At 41.4% G+C, this 21,370-nt stretch overlaps 1 protein-coding gene across 1 annotated transcript in view; it reads left to right on the forward strand.

The window, feature by feature from the left end:
- ell (elongation factor RNA polymerase II) overlaps positions 1-21,370 on the forward strand; it is a 91,890-nt gene that overhangs the window by 52,837 nt on the left and 17,683 nt on the right. The window contains exons 6-8 of the mRNA XM_060941818.1: positions 1,092-1,216; positions 7,685-7,775; positions 13,039-13,606. Of these exons, the coding sequence (XP_060797801.1) occupies positions 1,092-1,216; positions 7,685-7,775; positions 13,039-13,606 (784 nt within the window). The remainder of the gene's footprint in view (positions 1-1,091; positions 1,217-7,684; positions 7,776-13,038; positions 13,607-21,370) is intronic.

The raw sequence follows: 21,370 nt of genomic DNA on the forward strand, positions 1-21,370 counted from the left end.
TGCATTTATATACATAGGCCATTATTTTTTCCAAATTAGGCCAGGTCAGTGAATATGAATATTATAAAGGCTGTTATTGGATAGGCCAGAGTAGCCTATAATTTATTTTCAGTAAATTTTTCTGTAAGTGTGGTTATCAGTTTGCATTTACTAAATATTAATATTGAAAAATATATATTTATATAGGTACTCTGGAATATTCACTTTCGATGTTTAGTGTAGCCTAGTTCAAAGTGTAGCAAGAATCTCTTTTACGGTCAAAACTAAATTTATGAAAAAAGGATTGTGTGTGTGTCTTTTTTGCAGACTGCCGGCGTCTGTTTTAAAAGACATAGGCTATAGCCCTTTGGTTTTTCTGTTATCTATACAATATAATGCTAAATGTCAAAAGGGACATAGCATGCTATTTGGGATTCTTTGTTGTTTATAATTCCCAATGTATTTAAGACACCAATATGCCAAAGGCAGTACATTTATCCCTCATCTTTAAGTTTAAGGTCTGTATAAAGGACCATATTTTTCGGGCACAGTTGCCTTGTGCCAAATGTCTTGGTGAAAGCATTGGAAATATATTCATGCCTTTTCATTAAAAGAGTTCTTGTTTTCTTCATAGTCTACTTGTATGTTGAATAACTAGATATGGTGGTGAGTGGGAACTCTGTGCTTATTAATACATTGTTCACATGCTCACTCATTACAATCAATACTGATCAGCAAATGTGCCTGGTCTCACGCCATGCTGCGCTGCACCACCGTGATAAGTTGCTACTCAAAATTTTTTTCCAAGGTTGGCAGGTATGGGAAATGCCCAGCATGTGCTTTAGATTAATACTTGTGTGTGCATGCCAGAAGAGGCTTTTTGTATTAATCTTATAGAATTGTGGACTTTTTTTGTGTTATGGTTTGCATCATTTATTTATTTATTTAATTAATTAATTAAATAGGAGGTATGTATTGGTTAGCAGTGTTTTTCAAACTTATGACAACATACCAGCTCTTACACTTCAGAATTCTTAATAGTAATATGCTTTGGTGCATATTAGTGTTGAAATTTTGAGAAAGTGTAGCTTTGCTCCTTGTGTTCCCTGTAGGTGGCGAATCTGAATAGCAAGGACAACACCTTCACATTGAAGGACTGTTTGTTTAAGGAGGTTCAGAAAAATTGGCCTGGCTACACTGAGGTAGACCAGCAAATTCTAAAGAGGATCCTTGTACGGTAAGCTGAGTATAGAAACCATGTCTGATGTAGACCCATTATTTTTGTGTGTATAAAATAATACTTTTTTATATATTTTTCTTTCAGGATTACAGTTTGAGCCTTCTGATCTAGCGTGATGTTGGCCTTTTAATTATTAATTTAAATACTATTTTTCTTTTCCAGTTGTTGGGTTTTTTTTTCTTCTGTTCTGACAACTTGTGGGGGAAATAAATATACTTTGCTTTGTTCTCAGTTAAAGCCTGTGGTGGGATGTGCTTTGTTCTGGCTGTACTTTAAAAACATTAGTCTTGCTAACATGAAGGAATCATAGATGCCATCCTGCATGAGGATTATCAGTGTCAGGAATATCAGCCCAACCTTTTGTGCTTTACTTGCATTTTTTGGATAATGTTTATCAGCCACAGAGACTCAGATTGTTGGCGTGCCCGCGTCTAAGATGCACTGTTTCGAATAATGAACGCATTGTCGAGAGGGGCAGGGGCCAATATGGACGCGAGCATTTTATACCCTATTTGGACCGTTTCGTGGCATATTACAGACCCTCCAGGATTTCGCGATGTTGCGATTTGCAACTTCAATGCAAATTCAACCAATCCCCGCGAATTCAGGGCGGTGTTGCAATTATATCCAATCATCGCAACTTTCCCGCAAATTTGACCAATCGTTGGCGTCATCTTGAGGTGACGTCGACAAACTACCTTCCGCCTTACTTCCAGTGTTGTCAGATTGGGCGGTTTCCTGCCTAGTTGGCGGGTTTTGAACATATTTTGGGCTGGAAAACGTTAGCAGTATCTGGCAGCACTGCTTACTTCCATGTTTCCGTTCAAGAGAAGCAGCATGTGCTAGTCAGTGTTTATGTAGGCTTAAATTCTGTTACTGAAAGTGTGTTATGTTTACAGTGAAGGACTGTGTGCACTTTATTTATTTATTTTTTTACTTAATACAAGAAATTAATGGATGCCAACATTTTTGCCAAAATGGTATTTTATTTTCCATTGTTTAGGCAGCTTCAGCATCATACTGAGATTCTGTTCAAATTGTTTTTTCTTCTATGAAGCCTGAGGCATTTAGTTTATAATTATTGTTTAATTTAGTCTTCAGGAGAGACTGCCTGCACACAGTACTAGTATTAGTATTTTTTTTTTTTCTTACATGAAAGCTGAGGCATTTATATTATATTTTAAGGTAACTTCATGTTGTGCTGTGAGGTTCTATGCACTTTAACTTTTGAACCAACAGGTGCATTTGGATAAGTAAAGCCTATTTTTCTGCATTTTTGTAGTCCTGGTAATCTTTTATATTGGTAAAGTTGTTTATAGGACCATTTCTCAGTGTCTGTTTTTTTTAATCAATAGTTTTTCAGTAATAACTTAATGTTTAACATATCACTCAATTTTAATCACAAAAAGAGAAAATCGCAACAATTTCTCGCAACTTTCACTTCCTCCCGCAATGTAATCGCAACAAAAACCTAAAAAACACCAACTTTCATTGCAATTTTTTGGAAAACCCCCCGCGACATCAGACATTTTAGCCCACAACAATCACAAAAAAGGCCCACAAAATCCTGGGGGGACTGGTATTACTTGACTTCATGGTCTCAATATTGAAAATCTTGCACAAATATGCAACTTCCAACATAATTATCTGGATATTCAACAGATTTCAGCATCGGATTAATTTGTTTTGACCGCCGCCATATTGAATATACGTCGGACCCATTCGTGTATTTATGCCACCCCGTTTGTAGCGTCCCAAGCAAGTAAAACCTGATCCAAGACTTTCGCTAGGTGGCGTCTTATGGTCTATGTACGAATATTCGAAAGAGACAAGAAAACATGGATAAGAAAAAAAGAAAAATACATCTATTTTGTCATTCTTCGGCAGAAAGAGAGTACATTCACCTGAAAAAACTGATACCCCTGATACCCAAGGTAATTAGTCATACTAGATTTACAACAACTACTGCAACATCAACTACAACAGCAACCACCACTACCACTGGTGACTACTACTATAGACCTACACCAAACTGAAAACAAGTTAATAAAATAAATTATAATTTACAAGGAGGAGATAATATAGATGTGATGTATAGTGGCCTGTGGTTGAATTCCAAAATATTGCCACTGATTAAACAATATCTGGTTATATATATTTGGTTATATATATATATATATATATATATATATATATATATATATATATATATATATATATATTGGTTGAAGCATTGATTTTTGTCATCTACATTGCTTCATATGGCTTCTAATACCAAAAAAAAACCAGAATTGAGAAGAAAAAAACAGCCCCTGGGCTGCCCCAGCTGTACATTGGGCTCGCTTCGCTCACTAGGTTCGCTTCAATTGAAGGATAATCACTGGGCCCCCCATTGTAGAAATGGGCCCCTGTTTTTTCCCAGGAGGGGCCCTGTGGGCCCCTTGACCTGCAAAACAATCTGAGTCTCTGCAGCCATCATATCTCCCAACCACCCGGTCACTCTTGGTTCTGAATCAGTGACACCATGTGCACGCACACCACGTGCAAGAGGCTGAACAGCCAAACAGTTCAAAGGTCTTATGGCACAGCATGTGTAATCCAAATGCAATGTGTGGCTGGCAAAGGTCCAACATTTGTGTATGGCCAGGTGCCACATATTTCGACAAACAGTGGTAATTGACAAACTCTCAATAACCTACCCTCCTCCTCTTTTCCTTTTCATCCTTTCAATCAAGTCTGTTTCTCTTTATCTCAAGGTACCTATGTCCCAGTGTCCCTGCTAATGGACCTAGTCACATTATGCCCCATGTCAGTCTTGCTTGTCCCAATTTTTATGCCAGACAAACGCACTAATAATTCAGTTTTGCAATTAAGAATTTGTTACTGGGGTAGCGGCTCGCCAGCAAAAGCCTGGTGGCCAGGCCTTTACCTATGGGGCCTGGCCGGGCACAGCCCAAAAGAGTATTGTGGGTCTGCCCACCACCAGCAGGGGGAACTGTCAGGATCCAGTGCAATGTGGATTGGATGGCAGTACAAGGTGATCTCCCAGCTGACAAAGCTGGCTCTTGGAACATGGAACGTAATCTCCTGTGGTAGGAAAGGAGCCTGAGTTGGTACGGGAGGTAGAGAGGTACTGGCTAGATATATAGTGGGTCTCACCTCAATGTACAGTATAGGCTCTGGAACCAACCTTCTGGAGAGAGGCTGAACTGTACTCTATTCTGGAGTTGCCCTCAGTGAAGGGTGGTGAGCAAGTATGGGTTTTCTTATAGCCCCTCAGTTTGGTGCCAGTATATTGGAGTTCACCCCAGTGGATGAGAGTTGACTCCCTGAAGCTTCAAGTTGAGGCACATGCCCTGACTCTTGTCTGTGCTAATGCACCAAACACCAGTTCAGAGTATTCAGCTTTCTTGGAGGCCTTAGGTGGGGTGTTGGAAGGCACCCCTTTGGGTGATTATCATTCTGCTAGGGGACTTTAACACTCACGTGGGCAATGACCGTGAAACCTGGAAGGGTGTGATTTAACAGGAGCAGCCCATCTGATCAGAACCTGAATGGTGCTCTGTAATTGGACTTCTGTGCTCTGCATAGTCTGTCCATAACACATCATGTTCAAGCTCTAGGTCTTAAGCTGATGATCGGATTTTATTTTTATTAAAGTCGTATCATGAGACCTATGGCTGTATGCCTTAGACAGCACTCTGGTGAAGAGAGGAGCCAAGCTGTCAACTGCTCACCACCTGGTAGTGAGTTGGATTAAATAGTGGGGGAAGATGCCGGACAGACCTGGCAAATCCAAACGTATGGTGCGGGTGTGCTGGGAACATTTTAGCAGAGACCCCCATCAGAGATCTTCAATACGCACCTCCAGCAGAGCTTCTCCTGCATTCCAAAAGAGGCTGGGAACATTTGGATTCAATGGACAATATTCCGGGCCTCCATTGCTTAAGCAGTTGTATGGAGCTGTGATCACAAGGATGTTGGTGCCGGTCATAGCAGCAATCCTTGAACCGGGGGGTGGACTCCAGTGGTTGAGGGATTCGCCAAGCTGTCGGAGGAGGCTTTCCAAGCCTGCTTGGCTTGTGGAACTCCTCCTTAAGCAGCTGACTGGTACCGACAGGCCAGGCGGAGTGCGGCTGAGGTGGTCGTGGAAGCAAAAATTTCGGTGTGGGAGGAGTTTGGTGAAGCCATGGGAACCCCCCCTTTTTTTGGAGGGGGGGGTTGGCCTCAAACAGATTCTGGCATCTCGCACGTCAGGCAACTCTGGAGGGGAAAGTAGTGCTTTGCCCATGCTGTTTACAGCAGGGATGGAGTGCTGTTGGCCTCAACCAGGGATATAGTCGGGTGGTGGAAGGAATTCTTTGAGAATCTTCTGAACCTGTCTGACATGCCTTCCATAGAGGAGGCAAAGTTTGAGGACTCAGGGGAGGACTTATCCATACCTAGAACTGAGGTAATTCAGTGTTTTCCCCAAAGTTTACTGGTGTTTGGGGTGTTTTTTTTTTTTTTTTTTTTTTTTTGGGGGGGGGGGTGCTGGATGAGGAGGATCAGCTGCAAGACCCCTCCCTGCAGCTCCTATTACAGAGCATTTGGACCTGAACAAACAGTTAAAGGAGTGATATCAAAGTGATCTCATATTCCAACATGATCTCATTATTATACATTTTCATAACATTTCAGCTAACTTAATATAGTGTCTGAAGACGACATCTTCCACTTTAAAAAAAAAAAAAGTCATATGTCCTCCATCTTTTGCCACTTGGGGGTTGTGACCTTGCTAACTATTGTTTGAATCATTTTTGAGTGGATGAGAGAAGAGCAGCTTTAGCGGGTGATGTTTGTATATGGTCAGAGTGCCTACATCCCCCTTTTTTATTTTATTTTTTTTGAGCAGGCACTCTTTCTGCAGGCACTCAGTAGCTGCATATGCTCCCCCCCCCCCCCCCCCCCCCCAAATATAATTAATGGTAGGGGAAACTGTAGTTAAACTTCTCACCAGCAAGGCTCTGGGAGTGGATTTGTTCGGAGTTCCTGAAAGCTTTAGATGATGTTGGGCTGTCTTGGTTGACATGCCTGTTCAACATTGCGTGGAGGTTAGGGACAGTGCTTCTGGACTGGCACATTGGGGTGGTGGTTCCCATCTTAAAGAAGGGGAACCGGAGGATGTCCTCAAACATTTGGGCGATCACACTCGGCCTCGCTGGGAGGGTCTGTGCCAGGGTACTGGAAAGGACAATTCCTCCATTAGTCGAACCTCGGATTCAGGAGGAACAGCTCTTTACCCTCTCAAGGATACTGGAGGGTTCATGGGAGTTTGCCCAACCAGTCCACATGTGCTTTGTGGACTTGGAAAAGGCATATGACCATGTCTCTCGGGGAGTCTTATGAGAGGCACTCTGGGAGTATGGGGTACCAGGCCCACTGATATGAGCTTGGTTTGTGTTGCTGGCAGTTAGTCAGGCTATTGTTTGAATCCCGTCATTGTTTTTTGCAGATGGTGTGGTTCTTTTGGCTTCATCAAGCTGTGACCTCCAGCATTCCCTAGGAAGGTTTGCAGCAGAGTGTGAAGCGGCTGGGGTGTGAATCACCTCCAGATCGGAGGCTATGGTCCTCAGCCGGAAAAGGGTGGAATGTCCTCTCCAGGTTGGGGGTAGGTCGCTGCATCAAGTGGAGGAATTTAAGTATCTCCGGGTTTTGTTTAGGAGCGAGGGTGGAGGAACGGGAGATTGCCGGGCGGATTGGTGGCGTGTCATCAGTCATGCAGATGCTATACTAATCTGTGGTGAAGAGAGAGCAGAGCCATAAGGTGAAGCTACTGGTCAAACTATGTTCCTACCCTCGCCTATGGTCATGAGCTCTGGATAATGATCAAAAGGATGCAATTTTGGATCACATGCGGCAGAAATTAACTTCCTCTGCAAGATATCTAGGCTCAGCCTTAGTGTGAGGAGTTCAGCTGTTCGGGAGTGGCTCAAGGTAAAGCTGCTGCTCACATCAAAAGGAGCCAGCTGAGGTAATTCAGGCATCTGTCAAGGATGCTTCCAGGACGCCTCCCAGGGGAGGTACTTCTGGGAGTGCCTTAGCATTCTCCTGGAGGAGGTGGTTGAGAAGAGGGAGGTTTGGGCATCACTTCTGAGACTGCTGCCTCTGTGAACAGAACCAGATAAACAGTAGAAGATGGATGGGTGGAAAGATTTGTTATGCCACTGTAGGTTTCACTGGTATATAAAAATATGACCAGAGGTATTAAATTGGCATACACAACCAATTCCTTTGTATAGGGAAAACCGGTGATTGTGAATCAATGTCATGTGTGATTTCTTAAAATCTGCATTTATATGACAATTGTGCTGTTGGTTTTTGTAGTATATCTGCTGCATCTATCATCAGTGTGATTTTCTTCTGATTCCTTTTTTTGAGGAGGAGTCTTTTTATTTATTTTTATTTTATTTTTTTTCTCCACAGGAAACTGTGCAAGGCTCAGAATAGTGGTCTCCTGACCAGGGAGAATCCAGTCAGCCCACACAAAGAACAGCCCAGTAGCTCTCCATCTCAGGTCAGTCTACTCTCTCTCTTTTCCACTGAGGTAGCATCCCATGGAATCCATTGTATTTTTATTTAATTTTTTTTCCCTCTCTTACCACATTTGGAGTTGTGGCGTTTTCTGTGTGAGAGAGCAGAAACTTTAGGAGTAGCCAAATCATGGCCATGTATGGCTGCCAGTGGAACTGAGTCACTAGTGTTTGATTTATATGACTGCTGATAGAAGGAGCAGGATGATTTCTGAAGTGTATAGAACTATACTTTCTGTGGAGTCAAATGCCGCAAATCTGATGGGACAGTGCTTCACAATACAGATGGATAATGACCCAAAACATACTGCTGAAGCATCCCAAGAGCTTGTTAGTCAAACAAAACCCAAAAATAAATGCTGTTTGCTGATCATGGCAAGTGTCCCAATGTGCCCTCCACATGTTAACAATAAAACTTTAACAATTTATCCATTTTAAAAGTTATGATATTGCATCCAGGTAAGCTAAAAATAGGCTTACCTGGATGCAACTATTTACACTGAAACCAAATATGCGCCTGTGACATAACCGAATCGCTAGTATGCCGTTTAACTTCATAACACGGAGCCATCAAATAAAGGCTTCTAATTCTTAAAAATCATCGCTGGGTGCCACCTTGCGTGCCCCCCCCCCCAAGATGGGTTGAATACAGAGAAGGAATTTCACTGTGCTGAAATGTACATGTAGCAAAGGCTTCCAATTCTAAACAGCTAATCAAAAATTTTCTGTAACTTTTTTTTTTTTTTTAATATACTGGTAACAAAATGTGCAAATTAACACTTTTTATGAAGTATAAATCTGTTAGATAACGCAATACTGAGACAGATATTAGTAAACAATCTTGTTGCCAAAGCAATGTGAGTGTTCCCATCTAAAAAGATCGCTTTTATCAGTGAATAAAAACAAGCATGTCACATAAAAATACAAGGAAAAATAATTTTTTTGGGGGGAGGGACCCTGAGAGTGGCCATAGATGAGTTTATAGGCAGCAGAAGGCTCCCAAAGCTGGAGGGAGGGACAGAGTTGTTCAGTGCTTCAGTGATGGGGCTTATTTTTACACCCAAATGCTTGACACTCGGGCATCTTTAAGGTTGTTTACAACAATTTAGAAGCAACATATCCATGAGCTCCACTTGCCTTGGTAAATCATGTAGTGTGTAGGTGATGTCAAGATTTGTATTCCGAGCCTGATATTTGAACCTTGGAGAGAGTAAGACATCAGCGCCCAGGGATATTGTGTTTTCTTTTAAAATAAAATTTGTACATGGTCTATAAGTACAAATATGAACAAGTGAACACTCGAACATGTCTTATATGGATATTATCTGTCGGTATAAAGGAGTTTATTTTTTGGTTTTGTTAATCTTTAAGTCAAAGAAATGGAATGTTCTTAAATGGCCGAGTCAGTCAGCTGATCGTGAACGTGCTTTTCACTTACTGAAGACAAAAGTGAAGGCAGAAAGACCCACAAACCAGCAGCAACTGAAGCATCTCAAAGGGGGGGGGAACTCAGCATTTGGTGATGTCCATGGGTTTCAGACTTCAGGTGGTCATTGACTGCAAAGGATTTACGTCCAAGTATTAAAAATGATACTTGTTTCTAGTTGTTAGTTATTATACCCCTGCTCTGAAGGAGGGGGTATACTGGTTTACCTCTGTCTGTCTGAAACACCCTTTTTCTATACAGTGTACACTACCGTTCAAAAGTTTGGGGTCACCCAGACAATTTTGTGTTTTCCATGAAAAGTCACACTTTTATTTACCACCATAAGTTGTAAAATGAATAGAAAATTATAGTCAAAACATTTTTCTGGCCATTTTGAGCATTAAATCGACCCCACAAATGTGATGCTCCAGAAACTTAATCTGCTCAAAGGAAGGTCAGTTTTATAGCTTCTCTAAAGAGCTCAACTGTTTTCAGCTGTGCTAACATGATTGTACAAGGGTTTTCTAATCATCCATTAGCCTTCTGAGGCAATGAGCCTCAGAAGACCATGTACATTGTACCATTAGAACACTGGAGTGAGAGTTGCTGGAAATGGGCCTCTATACACCTATGTAGATATTGCACCAAAAACCAGACATTTGCAGCTAGAATAGTCATTTACCACATTAGCAATGTATAGAGTGTATTTCTGATTAGTTTAAAGTGATCTTCATTGAAAAGAACAGTGCTTTTCTTTCAAAAATAAGGACATTTCAAAGTGACCCCAAACTTTTGAACGGTAGCGTATACTGTTTTCAGGTCTGTCACACATCAACTTCCTGTTTACCGACTTAATGTATTTATGAAACAGCGTAGATTTACAAAATTTTCATAACATATTTTTCTCAGCAACTACAAATCTCAACTGCTTGATATTTGGTACTGAGCTTCAGCTTGGGGTTCTGTACCATGTATACCGTTTTCAGGTCTGTCCCACATCGACTTCCTGTTTACCAACTGAATGCGCTTATGAAACGTACAGGGTGGATTTTGACACTATTTCAAGAAGAAAAATGCTATTTCAAAATGACCGTTTACCAGGATGCTATTTGAAATCCCTGGGGAGAATACTGCTCTTTACTTGTTTCAGGGTTAATTATTTGTTGAAGTAAACATTCATAATAAGTGTCCTATTCCTTCGATTGCTTGCATTCTGACATAAGCGAGAGCGGGGAACCTAAGTGAACAGTAGCTCACAGTTGATCTTGTTTATCCAGTTACTTTTGAGCCTGTGAAAATTAACTGACTATGTTTAAAATGAAATAAACTAATTCCAAAACAGTTTTTTTTTTTTTCTTTTTTAAATTAAGGGCCTTGAATTAAAGCTGAAAGTCTACACTTCAATGACACATTGATTGCTTCATTTCAAATACATTGTGGTGCTGTACAGAGGGAAAAGTCATTAGTACCCACACAGTGACACAAACATAAAATAATGTGATTTCATAGTATTCTTGAAAAGAGCAAAATGTTGCAGTGCATGCTAGAAATAAGGACAAAATGCTCAAACCATTAAATCTCCAAAGCCTTAGGTCTTGCAATTGATCAAAATCTGTAACCTGAATTCAGAGTGTAAGAAAATAAAAAGCCTGGCCAAGATGAACTTTGCCTCGCTTTACTGTTCTTGTGCAATTTTACACTGGTTGTGTTGGTTGTTTTGGATCTGCTTCACAGTGGGAACACAGGTCATTTCTGAGAAATGATCAGTGTATTCGGCCTTGTTGGATTTTAAATAATATATTGCAGTTTCTATTCACTGTTTGCTGTCATGGACCTATGGAGTGAAATATTGTCTCTCTCTAATTACGTGTATTTGCTGTTAATCAGTCACAGTTGTGCAGCTCTTAACTGGACTCTGAACTCTAATGCCTTGGCCACTGTCTAGCTGTCGGCAGAGTGTTGTACTTGCTCACAAGGCAAAACTCGACTCTTCTAAAACATGCATGTTTATTTATATTATTTGTAGTCTACAATATACTGTTCATAATTGACTGATATATTATTGAAATGATCACAAAATACTTTTTGTCTCGTTTGCTTACATTTATATAGTACAAAATATGTATGTGATATAAAAAACGCGCGTGCGCACACAGTGGGGCAAAAAAGTATTTAGTCAGTCACCAATTGTGCAAGTTCTCCCACTTAAAAAGATGAGAGAGGCCTGTAATTTTCATCATAGGTACACTTCAACTATGAGAGACAGAATGAGGGGGGAAAAAAATCCAGAAAATCACATTGTCTGTCTGATTTTTAAAGAATTTATTTGCAAATTATGGTGGAAAATAAGTATTTGGTCAATAACAAAAGTTCATCTCAATACTTTGTTATATACCCTTTGCTGGCAATGACAGAGGTCAAACGTTTTCTGTAAGTCTTCACAAGGTTTTCACACACTGTTGCTGGTATTTTGGCCCATTCCTCCATGCAGATCTCCTCTAGAGCAGTGGTGTTTTGGGGCTGTCGCTAAGCAACATGGACTTTCAACTCCCTCCAAAGATTTTCTATGGGGTTGAGATCTGGAGACTGGCTAGGCCACTCCAGGACCTTGAAATGCTTCTTACGAAGCCACTCCTTCGTTGCCCGGGTGGTGTGTTTGGGATCATTGTCATGCTGAAAGACCCAGCCACGTTTCATCTTCAATGCCCTTGCTGATGGAAGGAGGTTTTCACTCAAAATCTCACGATACATGGCCCCATTCATTCTTTCCTTTACACGGATCAGTCGTCCTGGTCCCTTTGCAGAAAAACAGCCCCAAAGCATGATGTTTCCACCCCCATGCTTCACAGTAGGTATGGTGTTCTTTGGATGCAACTCAGCATTCTTTCTCCTCCAAACACGACAAGTGAGTTTTTACCAAAAAGTTCTATTTTGGTTTCATCTGACCCATATGACATTCTCCCAATCCTCTTCTGGATCATCCAAATGCTCTCTAGCAAACTTCAGACGGGCCTGGACATGTACTGGCTTAAGCAGGGGGACATGTCTGGCACTGCAGGATTTGAGTCCCTGGCGGCGTAGTGTGTTACTGATGGTAGCCTTTGTTACTTTGGTCCCAGCTCTCTGCAGGTCATTCACTAGGTCCCCTCGTGTGGTTCTGGGATTTTTGCTCACCGTTCTTGTGATCATTTTGACCCCACGGGGTGAGATCTTGCGTGGAGCCCCAGATCAAGGGAGATTATCAGTGGTCTTGTATGGGTTCCATTTTCTAATAATTGCTCCCACAGTTGATTTCTTCACACCAAGCTGCTTACCTATTGCAGATTCAGTCTTCCCAGCCTGGTGCAGGTCTACAATTTTGTTTCTGGTGTCCTTTGACAGCTCTTTGGTCTTGGCCATAGTGGAGTTTGGAGTGTGACTGTTTGAGGTTGTGGACAGGTGTCTTTTATACTGATAACGAGTTCAAACAGGTGCCATTAATACAGGTAACGAGTGGAGGACAGAGGAGCCTCTTAAAGAAGTTGTTACAGGTCTGTGAGAGCCAGAAATCCTTGCTTGTTTGTAGGTGACCAAATACTTATTTTACCGAGGAATTTACCAATTAATTCATGAAAAATCCTACAATGTGATTTCCTGGATTCTTTCCCCCCATTCTGTCTCTCATAGTTGAAGTGTACCTATGATGAAAATTACAGGCCTCTCTCATCTTTAAGTGGGAGAACTTGCACAATTGGTGGCTGACTAAATACTTTTTTTGCCCCACTGTATATATAAATAAAAGAAATAAAACCTCTTGTAAGACGTTCATGTTTGTTTTACAGAAAAGGACTACTGAAGATTTTATCGACCCCCTGGCAAGCAAAAAGTCCAGGATATCGCACCTGATCAGCAAGGGATCAGCACCCGTCAACGGCAAGTTGAACACTTCAAATGGGAAGGACTCGTGCGGCTTATCCAGTGCCCCGCTTCCACTACTGGAGCTATCTCAGCATCTTGAGCCTCTGTCAGACGTCAGCAATGACTCAAGCCACAATGGCCGGGACTGTGAAGCCCAGGAGGCAGCAGTGGCTGAGAGGCTTAACCAAACAGCCTTAACAGGAAGCTCTCTACACACGAATACAGTGTTGGGTTCCACACCTTTGGGTTCCACACCTTTGGCACCCTGCAGCCTACAAGGATCAAAAGACCGCAGCAAATCGCCCTCGCTGCATGGCAAGTCCAAGAAGTCCAAAAAACACAAAGGTAAAGACAAGTCCAGAAAGAGAGATCCAGAGAAGGAGAAGAGGGAGAGGAAAGGAGAGGAGGAGGATGGATTGCAGCTGAAGAAATTGTACAATGTTACTTCATGTCCAGACCTGAGAATGAGGAGTATTCCACATAAAAGTGCAGGTACAGATGGTGTCAAGTACAGACACATTAGAGAATTACAAACATTAGACTTCTAGTGCAGATAATTTGCTCGCAACCGATTGGTCAGAAGGTGCGCATAATTTTTGTACAACAGTACAGATAGTTTCAGGTTCAGGGTGGAATGCCACATCACGCCTACCCACCCCCGGCATGCTTTATTTTTGTATAACAGCACGATCTGTCGTGTGCAGTTACTTAAATCTTTAGTGTGCATTTTATTTATTCATTATTTAGTATTTTATCAGGCAGCTAAAATAGCATTAACGTTGAGCTTTGGTTAAAAGTTCATATCATACATCTGAATCAGGGAGAAAGTCTGACCTCTGTGACTTTGACTGTCGTGTAGTTGTTAGTGAAACATCTCGTGGAAGTATCGCACAACAGTCTCTACACAGAATAGTGGGGGGGGGAACAAAAGGTTCAGTTCTGTAGATGAAAGTGCCTTGATGAAAGGGGCCCGAGCAGAACAGCCAGGGCATGGATGTGCGCTGTAGTGGACCGGCCTTGGCAAAAGCCATTTTGGTTTGGGCAGAGAAGTTTACCGATGGAAGGTCTAATTCTGTTAAGCAAGCAGCAGTTGTAGATCTTGGATGTGACTTCAGAGAGTGGTCTGTTTTAAAGTGCATGTCTCATTGTTATACCAGGATGCTAGATTTTTCTCTCTAATTTTTTCTTCTAAGGAGAGCTACATTTATCTAAAGTATAGCAGAGGACTGACCCTGAGAATTCAGTTGCCTAATTAAGTTCTGTGGTGTCTGACACCGATCCATCCAAAGTTGCTATCTCTGGAGAACTATTGATTAAATTTTTTGCAGTAGTTGACATGAAATGTATCTTTGATGCAGTAGTGTGGTATGGTGCATAATGTTATTGCTCAGACACATTTTGAATAAGATGAGATAATGATCTGGGCTAGCTTCAGACTGTGGAAGTGTGACCTATATTTAATCCGATTGTGAGTATTAAATCGAGAGTGTAACTACCTATTTTGAGTAGGTCCTATGATGTTCTGATTAACCCCTACTGAATCTAGAATGGACATGAATACGGTTTTCAGAGGGTCTTCCAGGTCGTCAAAGTTTCCAACAACTAAGGCTTTGTTGAAAGAAGCAACCAGGTTCGAGATGAAATCTGCAGATTCAGAAAGAAACTTGGAATATTTCCCTGGGGGTCTGTAAATAATAGTTGGCAGAATCGACTGGGAAGACTTATTTTTGTGTCTACATATGTTAGTATAAAGAATTTCAAGTGCATTGAATTTATGAAGGGTTTTTTTTTTTTTTTTGATGATTCCTAGATTATCATTATAACTGCCAGTTAGACAAAGCTGGTGTATATAACTCGCAATGGTGGGCCATTTTTTAAATATAGTTGTGATCAAGGAGTGTGGCATATCAAGAGAGTATGAAGTTCTGAATTCAAATCTGGTTTTATTTTTCCCTCTAGGTTAAATAGAACAGAAGTTACAGCTGCATTGAAATTTTCAGGGTTTTTTTAAATAAATTTTTCCCATCAGCCTTATTTGGCCGCTTCCAGCAACATACATCCATCTTGAGCAAATCAAGTCAAGTTTGTTTGTATAGCGCTTTTAACAATAGACATTTGTCCCAAAGCAGCTTTATAGAATCTGAATGAGTCCAAGACATGAGCCAATTTTATCCCTAACCTATCCCCAATGAGCAAGTCCATGGCGACGGTGGCAAGGAAAAACTCCCCCAGACGACACGAGGAAGAAACCTCGAGAGGAACCAGACCCAAAAGGGAACCCATCCTCACCTGGACAACAACAGACGGCATGACTATAACAGTTTTAACATGAAGTCAGTTTCGTTGATGATGTAACTCTTCACTGATGGAAACTTGAGTGCAAAACTGTTCATGACAACTGCAGTCCCAAAGTTAGCAAGTCAACTGTAGTCCTCAGCCAGAAAAGCATTACTGTAAGTGTCCAGAATGTCTTACAAGTGTGATTTTCAACTGTCCATATGGGGCCGTCCTCCACAGGAGCGATGTGGTGAGACTCCAACCAGACACAGGGCACCAGGATGGATCAGGCAGGTCCGAGGAGCAGAAGAGGTCAGCGTTTCGATCTCAGGTCCGCCATGTAACTCAGGGGGACAGGTTGGGGGGGGAGAAGAGAGAGAAAACACAGGTTGTTAGGTATGCCCAATGTCACCTGAATAAGTAGGTACAGTATACGTTTTGCGCTGAGTACAAGCAGGGACTCTGGCAAAACTAACTATGACAGCATAACTAAAAGGGGAGAGCCAGAAGGTAACAGGCATGAGGGAGCCCCGGGACATAAAGCAGCAGCCACTACACCGTCAACAAACGCGAGTGAGCAAGTGAGTGGGGACTGACAGCATCCATACATCCCAGTTACCAAAACACTATGTCTGAGGACCCTCCAGATCTACTCCTTTACCTCATAAACACCATTAACAAAAGGCTTGACTAAACAGATGTGTTTTCAGCCTAGACTTAAATGCTGAGACTGTGTCTGATTCCCGAACATTACTTGGAAGGCTGTTCCATAACTGTTGGGCTTTGTAAGAAAAGGCTCTGCCCCCTGATGTAGCCTTCATTATACGAGGTACCAGCAGATAGCCTGCACCTTTTGATCCAAGTAGGCAAGGCGGGTCATAAAGGACCAGAAGTTCACTCGGGTACTGTGGTGCGAGACCATTCAGTGCTTTAAAAGGTCAATAGTAGTATTTTATAATCAATACGAAATTTTTGATTGGGAGCCAATGCAGTGTGGATAAGACAGGGGTGATGTGGTCATATTTTCTAGTTCTAGTAAGGACTCTTGCTGTTGCATTTTGAACTAACTGGAGCTTGTTTATGCACTTATTGGAACATCCAGACAGTAAGGCATTACAGTAATCCAACCTGGAGGTAACAAAAGCATGATCTAATTTTTCTGCATCATGTAGTGACAAATTTCTTATCTTGGCAATATTGCCAAGATGAAATTCTTTCTGAGATGAAAGAAAGCTATCCGGGTAATGTTATCAATGTGAGTTTCGAATGAAAGACTGGGGTCAATAATCACTCCGAGGTCTTTTACTGCTGCACGTGAAGAAACAGAAAGGCCATCCAGAGTTACTGTGTAATCAGAAAACTTACTTCTAGCTGCATGTGGTCCTAGTACAAGTACTTCAGTCTTGTCAGAGTTAAGCAGAAGGAAGTTAATAAGCATCCAGTGTCTAATGTCCTTTACACATTCCTCAATTCTATTAAGCTGGTGTCTCTCATCAGGTTTTGCAGAAACATACAACTGTGTGTCATCAGCATAACAGTGGAAACTAATACAATGTTTACGAATAATATCACCCAGAGGTAACACACATAAAGAAAAAGAGCAGTGGACCCAAGACAGAACCTTGTGGAATACCAAACTTTACCTCAGTATGTCTAGAAATATCACCATTTACATCAACATACTGATAGCGATCAGTTAAATAAGAGCTGAGCCAGGAGAGGGCCATTCCCTTAACTCCCACAACATTTTCTAGTCTATCCAGAAGAATGGAATGATCAGTGGTATCAAATGCTGCACTAAGGTCAAGCAACACAAGCAGCGGGACACAGCCCTGATCAGACGCCAACAGTAGGTCGTTTACTACTTTAACCAGAGCTGTCTCTGTGCTATGATGAAGTCTAAATCCTGACTGATACATTTCATGGATGTTATGCCTATGTAAATATGAACATAACTGCTGTGCCACAGCTTTTTCAGGGATTTTGGAGATAAAGGGGAGGTTTGATATTGGCCGATAATTGGACAGCTGACAGGGATCAAGGTCAGGTTTTTTAATCAGGGGTTTGATAACTGCTAGTTTAAAGGATTTGGGTACATAGCAGATCTTAAGAGAATAATTTATTATTTTTAGAAGTGGTTCAATTACTTCAGATATTATCTGTTTGAATAGCTAAGGGATCTAGTACGCAAGTTGAGGCTTTTGATGCGGAGATTAATGAAAGTAATTCGATTTCTCTAAGGGGAGTAAAACATTCTAATTGCTGATCTGATAGTTATATAGTTAACTTCAGGGTCACTTGCATTGTCTGACCTTAAATTAGTAGTTTGAATTTTTTGTCAGATATTCTCAAGTTTGTCATTAAAAAAAATTCATGAAGTTGTTGCTACTACATACTACAGATGTGCATGTGTCTATAGTGGACTTATTCCTGGTTAATTTTGCTACCGTATTAAATAGGAATCTAGGATTATTTTTGTTATCTTCTATTAGGGAGGAGAGATATGTTGATCTAGCAGCACTAAGAGCTTTTCTATACTTCAGGAAGCTCTCCTTCCATGCTAATTTGAACGCTACCAGTTTTGTTTGATGCCATTTGCGTTCCAATTTCGAGTGGTCCGTTTTAAAGTGCGAGTGTCCTCATTATACCAGGGTACTAATTTTTTCTCTCTGATCATTTTCCTTTTTAGAGGAGCTACATTATCTAAAGTATGGTTGAACTTTGACTCTAAGCATTCAGTTGCCTGATCAAGTTCTGCGGGGGCTGACAGTGACCCAATCAAAGTTGATAACTCTGGGAGATCATTTATAAAGCTCTGTGCAGTAGTTGACTTGAATGTACATTTCATACAGTAGTGTGGTGAGGTGCATATATTATTACTCAAACATATTTTGAATGAGAAGATAATGATAACTTCAGACTGTGGAAGTATGACTATATTTTCTACGTTTAACCCGAATGTTAGTATTAGAGCGAGGGTGTGACCACCATTATGGGTCGGTCCTATGACATTCTGATTAATCCCTACTGAATCTAAAATGGAGACACACGCTGTTTTCAAAGGGTCTTCTGGGTTATCAAAGTGAATATTAAACTCTCCGACAACTAAAGCTTTCTCTAAGGAAATAACCAGGTCGGAGATAAAATCTGCAAATTCAGAAAGAAACTCAGAATATGGCCCCGGGGGCCTGTAAATAATAAGTAACGGGATTAACTGGGTAGACTTATTTTTCGAGGCTACATACATTATACGAGTATGAAGAACTTTAAATGTATTAAATTTATAACCAGGTTTGTGTTACACCTAGATAATCATTATAAATAACCGCAACGCCTCCTCCTCTGCCAGGTAGACGAGGCTGGTGTATATAACTGTATCCAGGAGGACTTGCTTCATTTAATGCTATATATTCATGTGGTTTAATCCATGTTTCTGTTAAACACAATACATTAAACTCCTGATCAGTAATGAGTTCATTAACCATTAGCACTTTTGATGTAAGAGATCTAACATTTAATAGCCCCACCTTCAGATCAAAGGTGCTGGCAGCGGCTGTACAGTCAGTATGATCTAATTTTATATTGATTAGGTTACTGGAACAAACTCTCTGAATATTTCTACTTTTTTGCTGAGTTCGGGGAACAGACACAGTCTCGATGTAGTGGACCCTGAGTGACGACTCTGTGCAGCGAGCAGACGGTCGGTTTAGCCTGTTCGTCTGCTCCCTGGCCTTGGCTCTGGATTGTCAGAAATTAACTAGGCCTGTTCTGAGACTATGACCTATGCTGCAAGAAATGAGAGCAGCACCTTCCTGAGTGGGATGGATACCATCCTGCCCTAACAGGCCAGCAGTGCCCTCAAAATTAGCCCAATTATCTATAAAGCCTACACTGTTTTCAGAGCACCACCTGGACAACCAGCAGTTCAGCGACCATAACCTGCTGTAAGCTACATCGCCACGCTGCATTGGGATGGGGCCAGAGCATACTACAGCATCGGACATCGCCTTCGCTAATTTAAACACCTCTACAAAGTTATTCTTGGTAACCTCAGACTGACGAAGGCATGTATCATTAGCTCCTGCATGGATAACCATCTTTGAGAACCTGTGCTTGCCTAAGACCCTAAGATTACCTGCTATGTCTGGCGCCCTGGCTCCACCTGACTAAAGCTGCTGGTACCCCTAAAGGCTGAGCTGTGCTGTATGATGGTCCCCTATAACCAGAGCTCTTTCAGGTTTCTTAGCAGGTGCATCACTAAAGAGAGCAAACCTGTTCGACACGTGACGCGGAGAGGAGTGGTGCTCCCGTGGGCAAGCCTTAGTGGTAGCTTTGGCTCTACGCTTATGCCGCCGAGTCGTCACCCATTCGCCCTGCTGTAAGGGCTCTAATGCCGGAGTTGGGGGATTACTAACTCCACCTAGGGCATCCAGACTTTCCGCTCCAGAAACTACACTGTTCTCATTCTCACTGACCTTCTCTAAAGCCTGGATACACGCTTCTAGGACTGCAGTCTTTGTCAGAGAGCTAACTAATCTGCACTTATCCCAAATAAAGCTATCACTAGTGACAGAGGAAGAATGACTAAACATTCTGCACTCCGCACACTGAACAGGTTGAAGGTGTGCCATGATGAAAAGATTCACGTACCTTAATCAAAGATCTGTTGATATTAAAGCAGATCCGATGTGGATGGGCCTCCGCTTGTGGTCTTTATGCAGGAGGAGAAAAAAGAAAGCTTCCAGTCTTGGCGTTTTTCCGAAAAAATGGAAAAAGGAAAGCAAAAGTGGAAAGTACAATAAAAAATGAAGAGGATACTGGAACATTTATTTGTAGAAAAAAATTAAAAAGATTAGTGATTTAATGCCAACACTCACGGAAAAGACTTGTCGCAAACAACTTGGAAACCAGGAAGTGCATAGCACAGAATGCGCATGCACCAACTCCACCAACCTCAAAGAAGTGTGCTCAATGTCAAAGTAAAGCACCTTCAGGAGCAATTCTTGTGCCCAAAACATCTATCAATTGCTTAGAGTTTAAAAATAACCTTTTGCTCCAGTAGTTTTTATTTTGAAATTTAATTGCATTATTTGCATAGTGAGATGGAATGAACTATTCAAATCAACTTCAGCAACTGCACAATGGCATGACCAGAACTGTTGTTTGTAGGTACTTTGCTGGCCATTGTACCGAATCATTCAAACCCAACTAAAGATCATTAAGGATAACAATAATCAGCATAGATTTTTTTTAACGTATTAAATCTGTCCTCATTGACTGCGTTCTCTTTTCTACAACTCACCTAATTGGCATACAAATGCCCCTTATTGCATGTGATGGCACAAGGCAAAAGGTGGCAGCACAGTTCTACACGTTACTTTTCAGAGGGTGGTGCTCAAAAGTGCCATGTATTCTAATTCTGTTTCTAATAAAATGTGGCTTCTTCAAAACAAGATTATTAACATCCCTGGACCTTCTTTTTTTTTCCTCCATCCTCCAGAATCCAATATTTTTGTTTTTCACAGAAGGATACACATTTATTGGCCATGACTAGAACTTCCGCTGTCTCTGTCCGGCTTCCGGTTTGACCGAAATTACCACGAAAAGGCCCACCAGGGGTTGTGATTTATTCCCGACCTCTGGTATAGATTTTAGCCAGTGTCAACCAATAGAAAGCAAGCTAGAGTTTAATGTCACGGGGTGGCACGTCATCGGCTTTCGACCAAAATCCAACATGGCCGCACCCAGCAGAAAAAAAGATTGCGGTGTCAAAACTAATCCGTATCTTGCAAATCTGAGTGCGCATTCTGAAAATTCAGGGGGGGGGGTCCTATAAAATACCCAGCTCCTTGTACTTTTTATGTTTGTGCACAGTGATCAAAAATTTGCAATTTACTATGTAAACGGATAGGTGCTTCCCGTACTTCAAGCGCTGCTGGCATTGCGAATATAACTGTATCCAGGACTAGCTTCATTTAA

This window comes from Neoarius graeffei, chromosome 15 (assembly GCF_027579695.1).
Source record: "Neoarius graeffei isolate fNeoGra1 chromosome 15, fNeoGra1.pri, whole genome shotgun sequence".
NCBI classification, from domain to species: Eukaryota; Metazoa; Chordata; class Actinopteri; order Siluriformes; family Ariidae; genus Neoarius; species Neoarius graeffei.